This window comes from Pararge aegeria, chromosome 21 (genome assembly GCF_905163445.1).
Source record: "Pararge aegeria chromosome 21, ilParAegt1.1, whole genome shotgun sequence".
NCBI lineage: Eukaryota > Metazoa > Arthropoda > Insecta > Lepidoptera > Nymphalidae > Pararge > Pararge aegeria.
This window is the reverse complement of record NC_053200.1, coordinates 11,693,925-11,715,435: the sequence shown is the minus strand read 5'-3', so window position 1 is coordinate 11,715,435 and position 21,511 is coordinate 11,693,925. Positions and strand designations below refer to the sequence as shown.

General features: G+C 34.6%; 2 protein-coding genes across 2 annotated transcripts in view; both read left to right on the top strand.

The window, feature by feature from the left end:
• Positions 1-6,629: 6,629 nt before the first annotated feature.
• Positions 6,630-11,129, top strand: LOC120633445. Its single transcript, XM_039903653.1, has 3 exons — positions 6,630-6,672; positions 6,981-7,151; positions 7,666-11,129. Exons 1-3 carry the CDS (start codon positions 6,630-6,632, stop codon positions 11,127-11,129), a joined length of 3,678 nt encoding a protein of 1,225 aa, XP_039759587.1.
• A 2,807-nt stretch (positions 11,130-13,936) lies between these two features.
• LOC120633444 (dynein heavy chain 10, axonemal) overlaps positions 13,937-21,511 on the top strand; it is an 87,457-nt gene continuing 79,882 nt past the window's right edge. Inside the window, exons 1-9 of the mRNA XM_039903652.1 lie at positions 13,937-14,258; positions 14,546-14,707; positions 16,187-16,204; positions 16,298-16,429; positions 16,537-16,592; positions 17,805-18,035; positions 19,263-19,394; positions 20,418-20,488; positions 21,422-21,503. Of these exons, the coding sequence (XP_039759586.1) occupies positions 13,937-14,258; positions 14,546-14,707; positions 16,187-16,204; positions 16,298-16,429; positions 16,537-16,592; positions 17,805-18,035; positions 19,263-19,394; positions 20,418-20,488; positions 21,422-21,503 (1,206 nt within the window). The remainder of the gene's footprint in view (positions 14,259-14,545; positions 14,708-16,186; positions 16,205-16,297; positions 16,430-16,536; positions 16,593-17,804; positions 18,036-19,262; positions 19,395-20,417; positions 20,489-21,421; positions 21,504-21,511) is intronic.

Below are 21,511 nucleotides of genomic sequence, written 5' to 3'. Positions count from 1 at the left end.
CATGCAGGATTCCTCACAATGTTTTTCTTCACCATAAAATAATTGTTTAAAAGAAAATAAGCCTTTTTTTCAAGGACTGGGATACAAGTAGCCTGTGGAGGATAATTGATTTTAATAAAAAAAACTGCGAGATTAATATTAATTAATATATAGATACACAGAACTCCAAGACCTCACATAAAATACACTCATTCTAACAACAAACCAAAGCGTTTGGTTAATCTACAAATTAATTGATACCAGATTAATACCTTAGCTAGTGGAAGGGAAATTCTTAAACTCGCAAGACAAACAATGGCATGCCATTAAGGCATTAGCCGCGCACCTGAAGTGTATCATAACCACGATAATAGATATATATATTAAAACAAATGTCAACAAATAACTCAAATAGACATTAGAAACTTGCAATAAATGATTATTATTTTTTGTGAACTTAGTGCTTGTGACGTGACGCAATGTGGAGATTCTTGGTTTTGAGTAAGTTTTTACATGATTCGTTTTTTTTTTTGTTTCCTTATCCCAATGAGGGATTTCTTCAACACAAGGATAGTTTATACCCCAGCTCGCAAACACATTGAAGAACGACATAGTTTTTTTTTTAAATAAAAATTTACGGACTAGTTATGGATGGCCAATCTGATGGTAACACGAAAACCATCGCTTATAAACCGCAACCCTTAGCAGGACTTTCAAGGAATAAATCCTACAAATTGCCGCTCTATGTCCATCAACTTAACGTGCAGCTGTTAAGCCCCATGTGTCTGTAATAACATCAGCAACCACACCGTTCAGATCGGAACACAGCAATGCTGTTTAGCGACAGAAATAAGCATGGCGACAGTCAGTGGCGTGCATAGAGGGTATGCACAGGGTATGCAGATACAAATCCAGTACGAGTTATACAAACTTAAGGACAGGCTTTTATAACTCTTACAATGCCCTACCCTTAAGTTTTATAAAACTCGTTCTGGAGATTTTTATCATTTTATGTAGTCTGCATACCCTGTGCATACCCTCTATGCACGCCATTGGCGACAGTAATTCCCCGGACAAGCTCTATCACAAAAAGGTCTAATGCCATTAGAAGTCCTCATCTTCTATAAGGTATGGTCCAAAGCTGGTAAAAAATATTGAGTGACGGTTAGTTAAATACCATCATAATTTCAACCAATGGCATTCTAATGCTGGACATAGTTCTTTTGTAAAGATTCCCAAACTCCACGGTCGAAGGTTTTGCGCCGCTCGTATCCAGCGATTTCCTGCGACTAGCTTGATGTAGTTGGTTCAAAATGTGGGGTTAAACAAGGTTGTGTTTTCTAATGCATTCCAGCACCATGGGATCCCAGCGTCTGTTTTCCAAGCAACGAACCCCATTGCTACTTTATTATTATTATAATTTATTGCTTAAGGCAACCTAAGGCTAAGACACAATATCCATACTAATATTATACTCGTATATACGAAAGTTTGTTTTTGTTTGTTTGTTTGTCCTTTGTTAACCCCCTAACTAAGCAACCTATCAACAAGATTTGGCATATGGTTCAAGGGACGGAGAGTAACATAAGCTACTTTTTATCCCAGGAAAGCAAACGATTCCCACGGTATTTGCATAAAACCGTAATAAATGCGAACGAAGCACGCTAGTACTAAGGACTAAAGAAAAGGACTATAAAAATCTTGTAAATAATCTAAAACTGGTATTAAAATTAAAAATATCTGGAGAAGGGATAAATTGTCTCGCTTCTCCATCTTTAATTAAGCAGCTCATAGAAATTAGGTGGTAGAGTTATACCCGTTTTCACTAACGACGATCAAGGCAATGCTTAAATAAGAAACGCCTAATCTAAGGAGATTCCTAGGCATACATGAACCGTGCACCAATAGGTATCACCAACAAGTTGGAAGCGGTTATAACTCAGTGGGCAAGACTTCGACTTCACTTTCGGGGGGTCGAGTTCGAATCCCAGCACGAACCTCTAACTTTTCTAAAAACGCACATACGTTTAAAAAAATTAAATATCACTTGCTTCAACGGTGAAGGGAATCATCGTGAGAAAACCTGAATACCTGAGAGTTTTCCCTAAATCTCAATGGTGTGTGACGTCCACCAATCCGCACTGGGCCAGCGTGGTGGGCTACGGCCTTAAACTTTTCTCATTGTGAGATCGTGCCCCGTAGTGGGCCAGTTATGCGTTGATATGATGAAGAGTCGGCAAATTTTTTTCTACAGATATCGCCTAAATAATTAGGTATTCGATTTAGGCGATGCCTATTTGATCTAGTTCCCCCCTCGCCTTTTTACCATCGAACCGCGAGGCACCGGAAGGATCTGCATCCCGTGGTCGATATACCGCGGACGCGTACACATCGTTTATAGGGGAAGGTAAATATTGCAAGCTTTTCATCAAACCACATACAAAGTCTAACTTTCTAGGTCTCGGAAAATCCATATCAATATTAAAAATCGTGATAGCCTAGTGGGTAAGGCTTCGGCTTTCATTTCGCGGAGACCGAGTTCGAGCCTCGGCACGCACCACGGACTTTTAGGAGTTATGTGTGTTTTAATTTAAGCAATTTAAATAACATTTGCTTTAAACGGTGAAGGAAAACATCGTGAGGAAATTTGCATGCCTTAGAGTTCTCCATAATAATCCATAATTCTCAACGGCCTGTGAAGTCTACTAATCCGCACTTGGTCAACGTGGTAACCCGGGACTAAACCCTTCTCATTCTGAGAGAAGACCCGTGCCCTGAATGAGAGAGAGAGAGTTCTCCATTATAATGTTAAGAGAGGCGTGCGAAATCTACCAATCCCCACTTAGCCTGCGTGGTGGGTCTCAACCCTTCTTATCGTAAGAACCGTGCCCTATAGTGGGGCGCAACTAGGTTGATGATGATAAATAATGCAAAAGTATGTATATTTGTGTATTTATTTCTATGTATGTTACGCTCAACCAATGAAAGCCGTCTTGAAAATCGTGTAAAATAAATCGAGTAATTTTTGGACAACTAACTAATACACCTAGTGATTAAATTTGTACGCATAAATTATTATTAGGTGTTTTGAAATAGGTATCCTATGCTTTTCCCCTATATCTATATATAATACTTTATAGTTTACTAGCTGTTGCCCGCGACTTCGTCTGCGTTTGATTTTGTATTTTTAAAGCATTCAGTATCGCTAAGCCTTAAATTAGTATAGTAGTATTAAATATATATAACATGTGACTGTCAATTAATTATAGAAAAATTATTTGCAATAAAATAAAATTGCGACTATAATTAAAAATCTAAACTATCCTATCTCTTAAGTTGGAACAGACTGCTCACGGTGTGCCAATTTAATTTAAAATCGTTTAAGTAGTTTAGGTGTCCATTTCGGACAAACATCGTGACAAGAGATTTATATATATTAAGATAGTATGGTAGCTTTGGCCGAGTCAACGACAATGCTAAAATCTAGTAGAATATATATTGGACAGCCGATTGGCGCAGTGGGTTCAATTCCCAAAAATGGAAAATGTTTGTGTCATGAACGTGAATGTTTTTCAGTATCTGGGTGTCAATTGTTAGAATTTATATATATTATATTGATAAAAATATTCATAGCACCCCTAAAACACGCTTCTTAAGTAATCGTTACTTTGAGGCTAGATGGCAATGTAATGTGTATTGTCGTAGTATATTTATTTATTTATTTATTTTATTTATATAATTTAACATGTCGTTCTAAAAGGAGTTAAATTTCGGAAGACTTAGTATTGATATCAAAACAAGGACGCCCTTTATACAATTCCCGAGGGCGTGATTTATGTGATCCAATCGATTCCTACATGGGATTGGATCGGAAACATCTTTTGAGCTACAAACGTGACTATTGACATCTGTTTAAATATTCCCGAGGGAGCAAAAAGGAACGTTCTGTGAACTTTTTATGCATTACCCGTGCTGAGGTTGCGAATTTGTTTTGGATTTTTATCATCATCATCATGTCAACCAATGGACGTCCACTACATACTCGTATATAGGTCTGTTATCATCACATCAACCCCATACCGTCCCACTACAGGGCACGGGTCTCGTCCCACAATGAGTAGGGGTTACGGCCGTAGTCTACCACGATGGCCCAGTGCGGATAGGTGGACTTCACACACCTTTGAGAACTTTATGGAGAACTCTCAGGTATTCAGGTTTTCTCACAATATTTTCCTCCACCTTTCAAGCAAGTGTTATTTTAATTGCTATGTCGGCAATTCTGGTTCTTCTCGGAGCTCTTTATTCTGATTTGATCACGTACAAAAGTCCTAACTTTCATGAGAAATAGTCATAGATTTCCGTGTTTCAAAAATAGACGTGTCTCTTCTTCTCTCGCAATCTCACGAGGAACACCGTGTTTTATTCTAACTTCGCAGAAGTTCTCTTTTCATACCACTCTATGTAAGCCTTTGACTGCACATCTGATGTTAATTGATGGTGCATTATAAATTGATATCGAGTTAACCTGTTGATATGGCAGTTATATACCAAACAGTTTTACGCGGCATCGTACTGGAACGTTAAATCGCCAAGCGTACGTGTTCTAATGGGTGGCAACGAATAATTAAAAATAAATAACGAAATAATAATAAATTGGTAAAATAACAAATTTATATATACAGTAAACGTAATCAAACGATTCAGCAGAAATAACGTAATTTGAAGGAAGGAAAAGAATCGTTACAAAAAGTTCCCGACCACCATGTCGGAAGACAAACGACTACTCCACACAAAATGTTTAAAAAAAAAAAATGGGTGGCAACGTTAAATTTCTATGTAAGCCACAAATGATGAAAATAAAAAATACATAGTTCTGTCCCAACATAACAAGAAAAAAATATTCTGTAAGGTCAGGATTAGAAATGATACTCTCCTTTAATATTTTTTCTGAAGAGTTTTTAAAATATACAGAATATTGAAAAGGTGGTAATATTTTTCTGTTATGAACCGTTAAACAATAACTTGGTGTTAATAATTATTAATCAATCTAATCAAAGATCTTCATATGGCAGATTGAATTTAGGAACGTTCCTACCCTCCTAATTTAGTATGAAGTAGGAGTAAGAGAAGCATAAGAAAAGGATTGCACTACTAAATTCAACCTGCCCTCCAAAGATTTTGGATTAAATTTATTATTCGTGGGCGTGAATGGCTCTCCTATTTCACATTTTAATAAAAAATCTCGGAAAGTAATGAACCTTTCGGGAAACTCGTTCTACCATTATTACTTCGCATTTATTACGTCATTCTTCCTTAAGACACGACAATCTTTACAACTTCTTACGGTAAGTAAACCTCAACACCTCGTGGTAGGGTTACCAACAAACTTGTTTTCAGGAAAGGTCCCAGTTTAAAATTCAATAATATATTTAAAATTGAATTGATATTTATTTTTAAGAACTTCAAATGTGCTAATTTTTTATATAACCCCTAAAAACACGTATTCTATTTAAAAATCCCATTTCCAACCGAAACCTACAAATTATATGATTAAGGCCATCATGTTTAAGGAACTTGAAATCCTACAAACGCTCTTCAACCTGTTGGGTGTCTGCGAGACTCTAACTGTCTCCGTCTTCCATTTTCTCATAACTACATGGATATTTCATTAAGATATTAGTTTATAGTTGTCTTAGCATGCTCAATTGAAAGTGGCGAACTTACGCTGACTCTGGTGAAGACTTTGTGAAGTCAAAATTAGGGTCTTTGCCTGGTAGAGTTTAGATGCTGGTTAGGTGCAAGCTAAGGTGTCATCAATTTTTTTTTTTAATTTCTATCCGACCTCAATGGATGGTAAATTTATTTAATTCTTTATATAAATGCACGATAATATGATTTATAAAAATATGTGGAGGAAAACTTTGTGTAATTAGGAAAATACAGAAGTTACGAAGAAAAAATAATTGATATTGTTATCTTTCTATCTTTAAACGACTTCAAAAAAAGGAGGAAATTATTCATGTAACGTGATTATTCTGCAAATTATAAATATTAAGATGACTTTTTATTTAATTCGTAGTTTACACTTTATAGTGATTCCATTTAAATTTTATCGAAATAGATTTAGTACTTTTCGAAAACATCAACAAAAACAAAATAATTATCCCATCAGCATCATGGCCACCCTTGTCATAGGTTAATGTCAAACAATAGATACGAGCTAATTAAGAAAAAGGTAGTTGACATGTCAATTGTATCTATCCATGTTATTGAAACGTTTTTTATAACTTATTACTATCCAAGGTAAAAACTTATGGGAAACTGTCTTTATACAAATAGGTGTGTTTGCGACATGTCATTGTAAGTTAGTTAGTTTAGTGCAAATAATGTCTGAGAATCGAGAGTAAAAATATCATAGTAATTGAGCAAAATGTTAAATACCGTGAAACCGCGGGACATAGCAAGTATAATATAATAATCGTAATAATATCGATTAAAAGTTTTGATATGAGTTTTCGTATGAGATAAGAAGCTTTTGCCATGCAGTCACACGCATTACTGAGTATGACGGTGACTGGAATATCAGAATTTAATATTTTTGAAGTGAAACTTCTTTAGAATTGCTGTGATTTTAAACTCGATGTAAGGTAATGCTTAGAGATAAAGAAAGAGACAGATTTATAGACGACACATGTATGAAGAGGAGGGGGGAATGAGATATAATACATTACACATTTTGTTTCTTAGTTAAGTTACCAAGGAAACCGAATAATATCTAGATAAAGAAACAAGCACATAAATGTATAGGACAGGGTGAGATAGAAAACATTATACATTTTTTTACCTATTCTAGTTACCATGGAAACTAAATAATATACCTTACATTTATCCTAATAGTTCTGATACCCTACATCCACCTCAATCTCTCGTAGGCTACTTTTCAGAAGTTACACTTCTGCCGTGTGTGAATAAATTGCACAGGATTTTTTTTCTAATTCCAGCTTGCTTTGCGATTCCTTGGACCACAGCTCAGAATTTAAGAAACCAGCGACCGTTTGACAATGGCCACGGATGGGACATACGACTCGCGGTGCCAGGTCAACCAGGAAACGACTACCCAACTCTGGACTCTATACCGAGGACATCGTTCACATGCTCTGGCAAAGAACCTGGTAAGCTGCACAAGCTTTATACAAGGCCTCTATAATATATTTCATACTGTATTATGTTTTTATTTTTAGTGTTTGCATATATCTTTCTTTTAACACGATTGTAATGTATATAAAGGAGTTTAAGTTTTCCGTAACAGAGGATAATAACATTTGATTTGACTTTTGATTTTGATTTATGCATTTGCAATATAATATTTCAACTTTTTAAACAACATGAAGCCCCCGACGCAAAAACGAAGAGTTGTTATGAGTTTGACGTGTCTGTGAATGTGTGTGTCTGCCTGTGGCACCGTAGCTCCCAAATTTTGGTTTTGTTTTTATTGCTTCAAAGGTGAATTAGTCGGGAGTTTTCTTAGCTATGGTTGATGAAAATTTGACACTAAATGGCAAAATAGTTTTTTTCACAACTCCCTCAGAATGGGTATCAAATGGAAGGGCTTGACTAGTAGAACAATGTAAATTATATTGAAAGTGGAGATTTTTAAAAATTTTCATTTTTATTATTTATTTTCAGGATATTATGCTGACGTGGAAACCAACTGCCAAGTTTTTAGAGTCTGCACGTTTGGATCCACATATGGATTCCAGTCTTTTATATGCCCAAATGGAACTTTATTTAACCAAGCTGTCTTAGTATGCGACTGGTGGATGAAAGTTAATTGTAAGAAATCTAGAGACCTTTTTAAAGTCAAGGACTATAAGTTTGCCAATTTAAAAGTGGGACCTCAATTTATGACAGATATTAAGAAAATGATAACCCATCCAATGCGAAATCCATATGATGGTACCTATACTAAAAATAACTTAGTCGTGATGCAAGAATACAAGCCCCCATCGAACCAACTTTATAGTGGAATCCCAAACAGAAATCCTAACAGTGCATATTTCCAAACAAATCAGGCGCAAAGAAATACCTTTCAAAATATATACTCAAACGGTGACATATTAGCATACGCAACCACTACACCAGGTACACAATATTATTCCTTTATTCAAACCCAGAAACAACAAAGTAAACCTTACGTTCTACCAAAAGGAACAGAAAATTTAAAGAATCTACATACAGGTTTTAATTTAAATAGTCATACAGGACAAATAACTCAATCCAAGAACCTTGATATTATTAAACATAGCCAAAACACAGACTCAGTAAGACCAACTCAGGTGTATCAAAGAAGCATACAAAACACACAACCTACAAAACCACAAGAAAAAGTTAAAGATAACTTTGGATCAACATTCAGAACATCAAATCAAATTTTTAACAACAGCCGGATAAGCAAAAGTAAACAAGTAGAATTGGGAATAGAATTTTCTAAACAACAATTAAACAGAAAAATTAACCAGGAAAAATTACATTCAAGTAAAAGCAGTCAAACACGTTTTTCAAATATCAATGAAATAGGAAATGATACCAAACAAAATTCGGTAAGTAGTGAGACACCGCCAGCAATCATAACTAAAACTTTAGCATTTCGCAGAATCATCAAAGATTCTACTAATGGTAATCCAAAATCTCGAATAACATTCAAAACATGGATTGTTAGGCCTTCTAGAAATTCTAAATTAATAGTTGAGCCAACTCCATATACATACAAAACGCCCGCAAACTTTTTGGGAAAAATTATTGCTGACATTTCTAATGCATCGACACCGAAAGTCGAAACGGAATCTATAGAAGATTCATATGTATATAATGTTCCAACAGTAAAACTAAATGATCAAATTCTTACAAATTCAAAAGAGACTACAGACTTTCTTTCGCCGTCAACATCTTCACCCGAAATATTTACAGGCTATCCACTTCCAACTCCATCTCCAACCAAACCTGCGCTTTTATATTTAGAACCAACTACTTTTAAGCCATCTTCTCGACTATATGTTCCACCTGCTGAAAACGAAATCCAACTATCACGACAATATTTAGCGCCAATTATTGAAAATAGTAAATTAGTGGCTGGAGCTAGTTCGCCGAGGCCATTTTTACTATTTAATAATAATGAACCTTCCTTTTATCTAAGTAAACAAACTCATGTTAATACTAATCAGAATAATTTGGCATTTTCTGATATATTAACAAAAGAAAAATTAGACATAACAGTTAATGATATAGTCAAAGATACAAATAATGTATTTGATACTGCATCTCCAGTAGACTTTCAACAATTTAAACAGAATGGCCAAGCAGTTGACTACCCAATTGATAATTATTTATACGAAGACTCAGATTTACAGAGTGATGAAAAAATTACTTTAAAACCTCCCCCACCATTAGCAAAAAGTTCTAGACTTATTGCAACTCCATCAACTGAATTGGAACCGCCTATTGAACATATTGGTAGTATAAATAGAAATATCAATCAAATTTCAAACTTGCCATATCTTATGGAATCTACTCGACGTCCAAATACAATAGAAAGAACAGTTTCTTTAAAAATTACTGTACCAGAAAATATCGCTGATTTGTTATTTAAAAATCGAAGCATAAGCAACTCTGAAAACTTAGAAATTTTAAGGACTGGTAATAGCAATAACTGGGTACTTTCTAACAAAGGTACTGAAGATTCTGGTGGTGGCGTTATTTCGATTGGCAAGCTGATATGGAATAAAAATTCTAATATTTCTAATTCACAGGATTTGGTGTTTTCATTATTGGTAGACTCTATCAACGCAGCAAAGGATTATAATAACATAGTACAAAAAAATATTGTTACAACACAGCCTACACCTACACAGCCACAATTTCAAAATGTAAAAAATGAAGAGTTACAGCGAATATCAAATGACATATCGCAATTAACATCCTCACAGTTTTCAAATTCTTCCTCCAACTACAGATTAGCTAACTTGAGGGCACCATCTCAATCAGTCTCGACGTCACTGAATAAATATGGAAATATTAATAGTTTTAAACAGTACCATGCTCAACAACAAAATAATCATTTACAACAAAATACTCAGAAACAGCAACAAAACCAACTGACAGCTTTTCCTACATTTAGGAATAACATGTTGACTGATTTAGATATAAACTCTGATAAATTATACAGTGGACAACTTTACCAGCTCCCGGTACCAGTTATAAGTAAGCAAATTTATAACTCTCTATTACCCGGTAACAACAAATTATCTAATAAGGCTATACAAACTAAGACTCTGATAGAAGAGAAAACAAAAAATAATTCAGGTAACGATAAACTAATTGATCAAAGTAATGCAGATTATGAGATTATTCAATCGCATACTAAAAATGACAACAGTTTCCAGTCTAGTTATAGAAGTCCGAAAGAAGAAGTAACAGATCAAGGAAGTTTGGCTAATGCATTTATAGATACACTCGAACTACCCAAAAATGGTATTACTGCCCAATTGCAAGACAACATTGTTGGTACATTACCTCACCCACTAGATGACAATAAACAAATCAAGTATAGAAAGGACCAAACATATTATATTTACTCACACTTGAACAATGATGACGAATTAAACACTAATAATCAAGTTAATAATCTACAAAACCTAATTGGAAATAATTTGGCAAATAGACCATTTACTCAAAACGATCAAATATCACGTCTTTCAGCGTATGAATTGATCCCATCTTTAAGTTATAAATTGGAGAATGAAAAAGATAAACAGAAGATTCTGAATGCTTTTCAGATAAACGGTTATGGTATACCGAAACATCAATCATCTAACGAGAATGCAAATCTCATTCGGCATCAAGATGTTATTGCCACGGACGTGGACTTTACAGTGGATCACCCTAAATCATTAAAGAGAGAAAAACCAGGTTTCCTATATGATGGGCCCAATTCATATTCCGCCCCGCAGAAATCCGTAGGTAATTTAGTAGGATATCAAAATAATATACAAAATATTCCAAAATTTGATTCAAAAATAGAAAAATTCGATAGCAACGAAGATAAAAATTACGGGTATCCAAAAGTTAGTCCCGTTAAACGATTTTTGTTTTAGGTAGATTTAAAGGAATGTAGTGTTTGCATTATGAATTAAGACTTATTAATGTTAGTAGGAAAATAAGAAAATAATGTTTTGTTTATATTTTAACGAATATTTTATTTGTTGTAATATAATTATTATTTAAGAAATCAAATATAAGGTACATGGTTATCGCCTGCCAAATCTCAAGTAAAACGTATTGTGTAATAAATACTATTTTTAATTGAATTAAATTTTTTTTTAAATATTTCCTGCATATTTAGAAAGTGTAACTTTTAAATATAGTTATTTTATCTGTTTATTATATATCCTTTGATTTCGAGTGTTGAAAAATTTTTCTACCTAAGGAAATCCTCGTGGAATCATCGGATGTCATACGCCACCCACCACAAACTCCTCGCTAGCGATTAAAACGGATGTGCTTAGCCACAACTCATAGACCGTCGGCTAAAGAGATTCCTTATTAGAAATAGTTGTTAACTAATATTTTCAAGGTCACAGGCCTTAGCGCTGCTTTCTCATGGAATATCCAAAGGTATCCACATCACTCAACACGTGCTGGTTACCCAACTTAGCATTCAGAGCTAGCTACAAGTTAGAATTATTTATAAGTAAGCCCTCGACTGCAATCTTATCTGGTGATAAGTTATAATGAAAATTACTTAGAAGGTAGCAGGCTAAAATCTTAAAGGGAAGGCCTTCATATTAAACCCATAAATCGGTTTTTACTCGGCATCGTAGAGGAATGCTTTGTGGCGCGTCTTTGTTGGCAGGATGGCAACAAGAGTTAATCATAAAATATAAGCAATCTTTTATCACTTATTTAGTGCAAAGTATCTTAGACTCCATTATCAAATCTTATCGATCCTGTAACTTAGTTGTCGACAAATCGCGACTCTAAATCAACTAATTATAGTCTAGAGTAGGTGTATCTATCTATATGATGACAATGTCTCGAGCACATGGTTCACCAGCCACCGAGACAATCATAGAACCACGGTACTTAGAGTACAATTAGGTGCATCAATTAGTTTCAAATTGTATTCAAAAAATTCAAAATTTAAAATTCATTTATTTCAAGTACGCCTAATATAAACACTTTTGAAACTTATGCCTTGGTAGGTCCAAAATTACCTTAGGAATCATATTATAAAAATATACACTTTGTTTATATAGACTAATATACCGTACCGTAAGTATACCTACTTCTTTAAATTTTTCACGCAAGGATTCACGTGATTTAAGTTTATATATTGACCGTAAAGCTCTTTTCTGCAATATGAATATAGTTTTAACATCAGCAGCTTTGCCACATAATAAGATCCCGTTGCCAGATCCCAGGCCTATGAAAGTACGCAAAGTAAACAAGTGTTGCTGTTTCTAGGTCAGTAATCTGTCTAATTTTCCTGACGGCATAGGCATCCGAGCTTAGTTTACCTGCTAGTATCTATATGGGTAACCCAATGAAGCTAACAATCTTAGGTCATGCCCAGAAAAACTGTGGAATCTTCCATTTTTAGTAATTGCTCTTATGGATATTTTTATTGTTTCGATAATCCCCTATGAATAAACCGACAATGAGCTAAGAACAGGTACCCAAATGTCGGTACCAAAATCTATGCTTAAGACTAAACTTAAAAAGCTACTTAGAATGTTCGCTCAGTCGTACGCAAACTAGTAGTCGCCATTTGATTTAATTTCGTTTACTTTTATAAAAAAAATTTAAAATTTTCATCAGTGTGATTTATAAAAGAAAACCAAAAACACTATTAAAAATGTATAAAAAACCCCGTCATCCGCTTTTGAGTCGGGGCTCGCCGTCGCCGCGGCTTTTGAGTACCCAAGCAACCGGCGGTCAGGGCTCCAGAGTAAGGAGCTCCTCCTCACAATACGTGCCGTTTCAAGACTTACTGCACAACAACTAAACTAACTTCTTGAGATATTGGTCGAAGCTTTTCGCGAGAAGACCATTGACTGTAACAACTATCAGAACAATGACTGTTGACTCAATAATCTACATGGCGGTAGTCTCGTGAGCAAGGTCCTAGTATTTTGGGATGTTTTCCTTTTCAGCTTTCACCAAAAAAAAAAAAAAAATTATTACTGTCCTGGTTTTTTTGGTGCTTGTATACTCTTTGCATGTTGTTGCCAGGGAAATAATTTACCATGACAACCAAATATCCACAAATGCTCTTGTGTATTGTTTGCAATGCATAGGAATTGGAAAAACGTGAAATATAATAGAAAATGATAATTAATTAAGTTTAACTAGCTTAATTTAATTAAAGTTATTTGAATTATATTAGGTGTAATTTAATTATATAGGTAAGTACATCAGTGACGTTATAATATGTGAATATAACATTTTACGATTTGTGTCCTCAACGTTGTCTACCTTATAAACAAAATTTTGATAATTTATTCGATTTTTAGATTATTTCCTACGGTTTCGTGCTTAACCATGAAACGCATGTTTCACCCGAGGGTGATTTTCTATTAAATTGAAATCTTAACCAAAAACTTTGTCACATAAATATTTAGTATTCTTTAAACCTTATAATTTATGTACATTAAAAATTTAACGATAATTCCAGAGAACTGGCGTAATCATGAATATAATTTATTAAAGGAGACAAAACTTTTACTTCTGGCTACTTTTGGCGTTGGGTAGCCACTAACGGTCAAAATTAATTATCATTGTATTAAAATATCTCTAATAAACCTTATGCAATTTGGATTAGATTTTAATTTTTATGGCCAAGGTCTATCCCTCGAGTGGTACATTTCATTGACATGAAGTTAATTATTTCAGCTTTTAAAGAATGTCCATTCAGGATTTTGATATAAAGTCATTCAGATCTTTTGAAGATCAGTCCTTAGAAGATGAGGCCGAAGTGGAAATAAATCTGAGAACCGATCCTCGTGTACAATGGCTCAAGAACCGTATTCTAGCATGCTTCGGCAGGGCTGAGGACGATTTATTTTACGACATGTTCGAAGATCCAGTCACGAAGCAAAGTTTGGCGAAATACATCGCAGCACCTTTGAAACCTAACGAATTGGCGTTAGAGAAACGAATCTTCTACGTTAGCAAAATTATCGTTGATAAACTTATTCATGAGGACAAGGAATATACAGAATGGCGTAAGGCTTAAAATATTTTAATTATATCGATTCCCCAAATCAGATTGATTTATAATATTAAAAATGCCCTATCAATGATGTTATAGCTAAAAGCATCAAACTAAACTTAAAGTTTTAAAAATATAGTAACCCTAGGCATTCCAATCTTAATCTCTTTAAACTAATACTTAGAATGTTAACCTATGAATCAGGTGGTCCGGGGTACAACTACCAGGTCAGGCCTAGAGTTTTTAGGTATTGGTATTTTCTGTTAATAGAATTCACAGTAATACACAATTTTCCTTTAGGAATCGTCCCTCCACCTGTAGTAACGGTACAACTAAAGAAAGGAAAGAAAAAAAAGGGCGGTAAAAAGGACGCCGAGACTGATCAAGAGCCTGAACAGGAAGATCAGAAGAAAGCTAAGAGCAAAGGTGGCAAAGGTGCAAAGGGCGGAAAAGGTGCAAAGGGTGCGAAGAATGTCAAAGGTGTTTCCTTTATTGCTTCTCTATATTTGCTCGAAATGAACGTCTTACGCCCGTTTTTGAAGAACAAGGCATTGCCTGAATAATTAACGCCTGAGACATACATCAACCAATAGTTATCAACTAAGAGTTGGTGAAACGTGTATTTTCTATGGCTATAATCATAAGGCACTAGATTAAGGCGATTCCTTGGTTTAGTGAAAATGGGCATTAGTTTATTTATTTATTTTTATATAAACTCTATATTTTTACACCACTACATAGTTGGGAAAATAAAGGACGAGTTGAGGGAAACACAAAGACTGGAGTAAAATACAAAAGGCGGCCTTATCGCTTAGAACCTATCTCTGCCAGGCAACCTTAGGATTAGGACAACAAAAGCGAGAACAAATAGGTGGTGTAAAAATATTATAAACCTGCATTCAAATAATTACATACGAATACAGAAACAAAAATTGCACAAATTAAAAAATAATAAAGTTATAAATATTAAAGTCAAAGTCAAAGTCAAAAACATCTTTATTCAAGTAGGCCCATAGGGGGCACTTTTGATGCGTACATTACATGAGTATTACACGGTAGTAAGATGATTGCGATAACCATATTCGTAAACTTAAAACTAAAGCTACGAGGGTTCCAAACGCGTCCTGTTCTAAGAAGAAGCCCACAACAGACTTAGCCGGGCTATTATGATAAGCTGTATTAATAAATAAGTAGACGGAAAATAAAACCAGTCGTCTTATTGCGCAAGATAATAAGATTTAACAGCGTTATTAAGCTATTTTGCCATTGGCATTTTCGTAAATTTTTATTTTCGAATATTTCGAAATTTTCCAAAATTCGATAGCTTGCACTGTGAAGAAAAGCTTATAAAACTTCTTCTTGTGGAATGGCATGCTCAGTGTAAGCAGAGTTTAGCTCGTGGTTGAGATTAATTTCAACGGCAGTTGGGACAGAACGCAGAAAGCAGAACATAACAGCATGATAGACTGCAAAACAACAAAATAGTAATCTCTAACGTAGGCCACAACTTACTTCGTGTAGCGACCAGGCATCTGTATACATTGTTCATCAGATATTTTTGTTTAGGTCGCAGCCGTACATTAATGTGATGTGTTGCAAAATAATATACTACGACAATACACACATCGTTATCTAGCCCCAAAGTAAGCGTAGCTTGTGTTATGGGCACTAAGATGACTGATGAATATTTTTATGAATAATATACATAAATACTTAGAATATGCATATAAACGACCAGACACTGAAAAACATTCATGCTCATCACACAAAAATTTTCCAGTAGTGGAAATCGAACCCACGGCCTTGGACTCACAAAACAGGGTCGCTGCAAACTGCGCCGATCGGCCGTCTAATAATCGCAAAGTCTATAAAATAGTCGCAAATAATAAAACATTAAAACATTATTTCTTCATTATCTCACTTTTTCTTTTATACTTTCAGATTCTGAACCGGAAGAAGGTGAGGTTATTTTGATTATAAAAATGGAAATAAGATATTTTTAAATTCTATAATTGTTCAAAAAATATATTTAAAAAAAAACAATAATTTCAGATGAAGATGTAGAAACTGTAGCAGCAGCGGTAACAGATGTATCTGATATAGACGAGGCAAAGAAATCGGCAACAAACTTGGCTACGGAAGAAGTGGCCCCAGTACCTGAAGATCTGTATTCTTTCCCACCACGTAATGAAATTAAGCAAAATTTTTTTTTGGTTGTTTTGAAATACATAATTTTATCGGTTGTATCCTAACAGTTTTGATTTATTCGTTTGTTTTATATATCTTTATAGCTCCTGAAGATTTGGATCCTGATGTAGATGGAACATTGGAGTTTTATACTGTAATTGTAAGTCAATTGCAAAATGTATTTATTAATGCTATTAAAGCTTGAATAAGGTGGATATTCGTAGCTTGTTTTTATGAACATCCCTACTAATATTATAAATGTGAATGTAAGTTTGTTTGTTACGCTTTCACGCAAAAACTACTGAACCGATCATCATGAAACTTTGGAAACATATTCTTGGAGGTAATAGAAGTAATATAGGATACTTTTTATCCCGAAATTAAGCTCAGTTCCTTTGGGAGAGGTGATGAAAAAGTTTGACGATTTTACACAAGGACTAAGTAAAAAAAAATTTTTGAAATGTTCTTCGAACCTTTAGCATATAAATCAACTAACAATGCGATTTCGATTCGTCCTATAACGTATTATAATATATTACTCATAATAGACAGTTCTTTTCAGATATTGTTTATGCGTAAGTTTACACAACTTAAAAATTTCAGTAAAACTACTCTTAAATTTAATGTCCATGTGTCTCAAAAACAAAAAGAAACGCAGACGAAGTCGCGGGCAACAGCTAGTATAATATAATTTGGTACCTATATCAAAATTTCACAGTGTTCAACAAATACAAATACCAGTACTTTGTTATTTTGTGATGATCACAAAGTTAAAGTCAAAGTAAAGTCAAAAATATCTGTATTCAAGTAGGCCCATAGGTGACACTTTTGATGTGTACATTGCATGAGAATCACACGGTAGTGAGATGATGGCGATAGCAAAACTAAAGCTACGAGGGTTCCAAACGCGTACTGGTCTAAGAAGAAGCCCACAACAAACTTAGTCGGGTATTTTTTGCTTTGTTATCACCATCTCACATTGTCATTTAAAACTATTAAAGAAGCAACCTGGTTAGAGCAATAATTTACAACCAAGCAATTTTTATCTTTGACTTTGTACTTAATACTAAGATAGGACTTTTCTATAAGCTTGCGTTTAATACAAACTTTGAACTTTCTAAGAGACATCTCCAAGATGTCAATGGGTAGTTTATTGTAGAATTGTACGCAATTTCCTTTAAACGAATTATGAATGTTACGTACGTGTTATATTGCACTGTACGTTTATTGTACTTCTAATTTTTAAATTATTGAATTTAGAAATTTTTTTATGAACATACATTAAATTTTCAAATACGTTATCATTATTTAGTTAGCTTGGTAATGCAATGACGACAGACACCTAATAATTTCCCTACTTATATTTTTTCAGAGGTCAGTTCCACGTATAATCCTATATCCAAAGCTGATACCTGTTTTCGGAGCATTCACACCTCAGAATACGAATCGCAACCGACGTTATTTCTACTTTATAAGGCAGACTCAGGGTGAAATACCACTAGCAGAAACATCGAAGTTGACGATGCTCAAAATGCCAGAGTACATTCTCGTCGGATTTACATCTGGAAAAGTGCTTATGAGCTTAGGATCGCAACTAAACCAGGTAATTAAATTACACTCCTCAACATAATATCCACATTATGAAAATAGCAGTAGAGATTTTCGTTACAGAGCTAGTCATGACGAGAGCCATCTGCTTGGTTCATCAATAATACATACATACATACAAACATATATATATATATATATATATACATGTTTTTCAAAGATTAAAAATTCATTTATTTCAAGTAGGCCTAATACAAGCACTTTTGAAATTCCAAGTCTGTCCGTGTGTAGGGACTCTACACACGGACAGACTTGGAATTTACAACTTTACAACCGGTTCGGAAGGCAGATTCTACCGAGAAGAAGCCGACAAGAAACTCAGCAGTTATTTAGCAGCAGTTTTATTATTAGTATATATACATACTAATTCGCAAAGTTCGCTACAAAAGAAAATAAAGCAAGTAAAGAGTCAGTATACGTAGAGGAAGATTTATAATGTAAAGTAGAGCAATACAATTAATTAGGCAAAATTGCCAAGACACCGTAAAGTATGGGTAGCGCCAAAGGAAGGAAGCTATTAATTACTTACTTCCTTTACACACACGGACGCGGGTGCGGGTACGTACTTAGTACGAAATTATACAACCAGCGACATGATAGTATTAATGAAAACCAAAACTTAAAAAAAAAAAAAACTTGCAGATACAAACTTTAAAGCGATAACAAGACACTGTACATCATACGTGCCTATATAATAAGAGGATTTCCCTCGATTTCCATGTAGCCCCTTATCAGATTGGTGGCAATGGAAACGACAAAATTATTTAAAAATCGGTCCATAATTAGTACAGAAATCGGTGTAAACACAAATAAATACATAGTTACATCCTAAGATAATAATTATTAGAATCTCCCCGGTTAAAAACAAAAGTTACCGGTGCCGTTAATTAAATACGTAAAATACAATTTAGTTACAATAATGTTCTCCGAGCTATAAGCTCGCCCATTGCCACTTCAACCTCGCGACTTGCTGAGCTATGTCGGTAACTCTAGTTCTCCTACGGATCTCTTAATTTTTAATTTGATGAGGTAGAGATACTCGTAGCATAGCTCTCTGTATCGCCCGCTGAGTAACTCTGTGCCTTCTTATTAAGCCAATAGTTAGAGACTACATCTCAGATCTGTAAGTAATCACTAGCAACACGCACTGTTCGAAGACTTTAGTCTTTGAGGGAACCTACATAACTATAAAACTATTAAACTGATTTTGTACCTTTGACAGACGTTTGTGGCTTTATTTGAGAAGCAATTCCGTGAAATCACGACGATGCCAGCTGAACCATCATCGACAATGATATCAAGGCAAGTTTCCTATGCCGGAAAACATTATCAGATGGATGACACGACATCAGAGGTAAAATGTTAAAAGTTTATAATTTATTATGTCACAAAGTTTATTAATAGTTTTAGAAAGAAAAAAATCACTTTTTTATTTTTGCTGTTTTGGTACCTACACTTGATTTTATTCAATCATCACATAATTACCGGCCCACTACAGAACACGGGTATATTTCCACAATGAGAAGGGATTATAGCCGTAGTCCACCACACTGGCCCAGTGCGAATTAGTTGTCTCCACACACTTTTGAAAACATTATCTAGGACTCTCAGGCATGCTGGTTTCCTCACAAAGTTTTCCTTAACCGTTGATGCAAGTGTTATTTTAATTAGTGAAAACGCACATAACTTTGAAAAGTTGGAGGTGCGTGCTAGGATTCGAACTCGGCCCCAAAAATGAAGTACCCAATGCGCTAACATCGCTTCTAACTTCTATTTCTTGCTTTTATATGGCAGATAATAAACATGTATTTTCACCTATACTTCCTTATTCTTAACTTCACACCTGGAAACAAAGCAGCCATAACTGCGCAGCCTCCATGTTTGACTGAGAAGCACCCAGCATAGGTACCCATTAAGCCCTGCGGAGTTCCCTGAGTCATTTAGGACTAGCCTAGACTAGGGTAGCCAAAGTATCGATGACGTGTGCACTATAACGCCCTGAAGATTTCATAGTCCAATGTCAAGTCCGCTATTCGAATAGCACTTTTGATGCGTAGGTACATAACATAAAGAAATGGTATTAAGATGATACCGATTGTAACATTTGTTAAATTAAAACTAAAGCTATGATCCAAAAAGAAGATCTAACCCTTGTCATTATCACATTCCGATCATTGTTGTTATTATCTGAATGTAGACAATATAATATATTGTCTGTGTTAATATTAGCTGTGTTTTACTCCACAACTAAATGTCGTAAACAATTAATTATATTTTCTGTAATTTGGTTTGTTTTGCAATAAAATGTATCAATTCTCTGTATACTTATTATTTATACACTTATTATTAAACGATATAACTAATATAACAATTCCAGATAAATTATCTCCGTCCATCTGATTATCGCCGAATGTCCAATGTAGCTAGAGGAGAGAACGCAGAACGCAGGTAATGTGACCAAAACTGTTGCATTTATATCCATATTATATTTAAATCGCTCCCCATACCGAGGTAGTAGCGGTCGGGGTTGCGGTTGCACTCAGTTTAAGCAAAAATTGTAGGTTTTTTTTTAATTCCTCTAATTATCGTAGTATTATCATGGGGCTCATAACTCATAGCTTAGCCTTGTTATCATAATGATAGAAAAAAACGTGTGTGTACACGCGTTAGAAGTTATACTTCTTTGGCGTAACAAAATAAAAATCTTTTCAAAAATTATATTATTAATCTTTCGCTTTCGCTAATTCTATTTCGTTTGTATAAAAAACGACACTAAAAATAGAAAAAAGGTATTGTTTGAATTATTGAAAGTCAAGTTGTCAAACCTTTTTTAGAAAAACTAAAATGTTGACTATAGCTAACTTCATGGTGTCAGTTTTTTGTGACGGTGTGCGCGCACATCGTAAAAAATTACTCTTACTATTTTTCCCTAACGTGCCAAAAGAAGTATAACTTCAAACACTACAGTCGCCACTGCCCTGTCAAAATCAGGCTGCCCGCGCCAACATTCTACTCGTAGTGTGAACAAACGTGCATGCGCGTGAAGACAGCCACCTTCGCCTCTGTGTATGTGTGTATGTGTGTCTTTATAAGTTTATTACCCACAAAATATGATTTAAGATTTTTTTCCTAAAATAGTTACAAAAATTCACTTAGTAGAGAAAATATTGAACTTCAAACTATAACATAATGTGAGTGTACACTATTGAAGATGTAATAAATATATTAACTTTATTATATAGCAGCATAAATACAAAAATGCTTGTATAAACGGATAATTACACAAATGACACCGAGCCAAAAAATTAGACTAAAACAAAGACCATCAAAGATTGAAATGACTTATAGAATTCCTATTACAAGTTCTATTATCTGTTACAGGATTAAAAATATGCGTAATGAAACGTACGTTGCTCAACCTCTACCGAAAGTTATGAGACCGAATTCTTCGATATTGACAACGGTACGTGT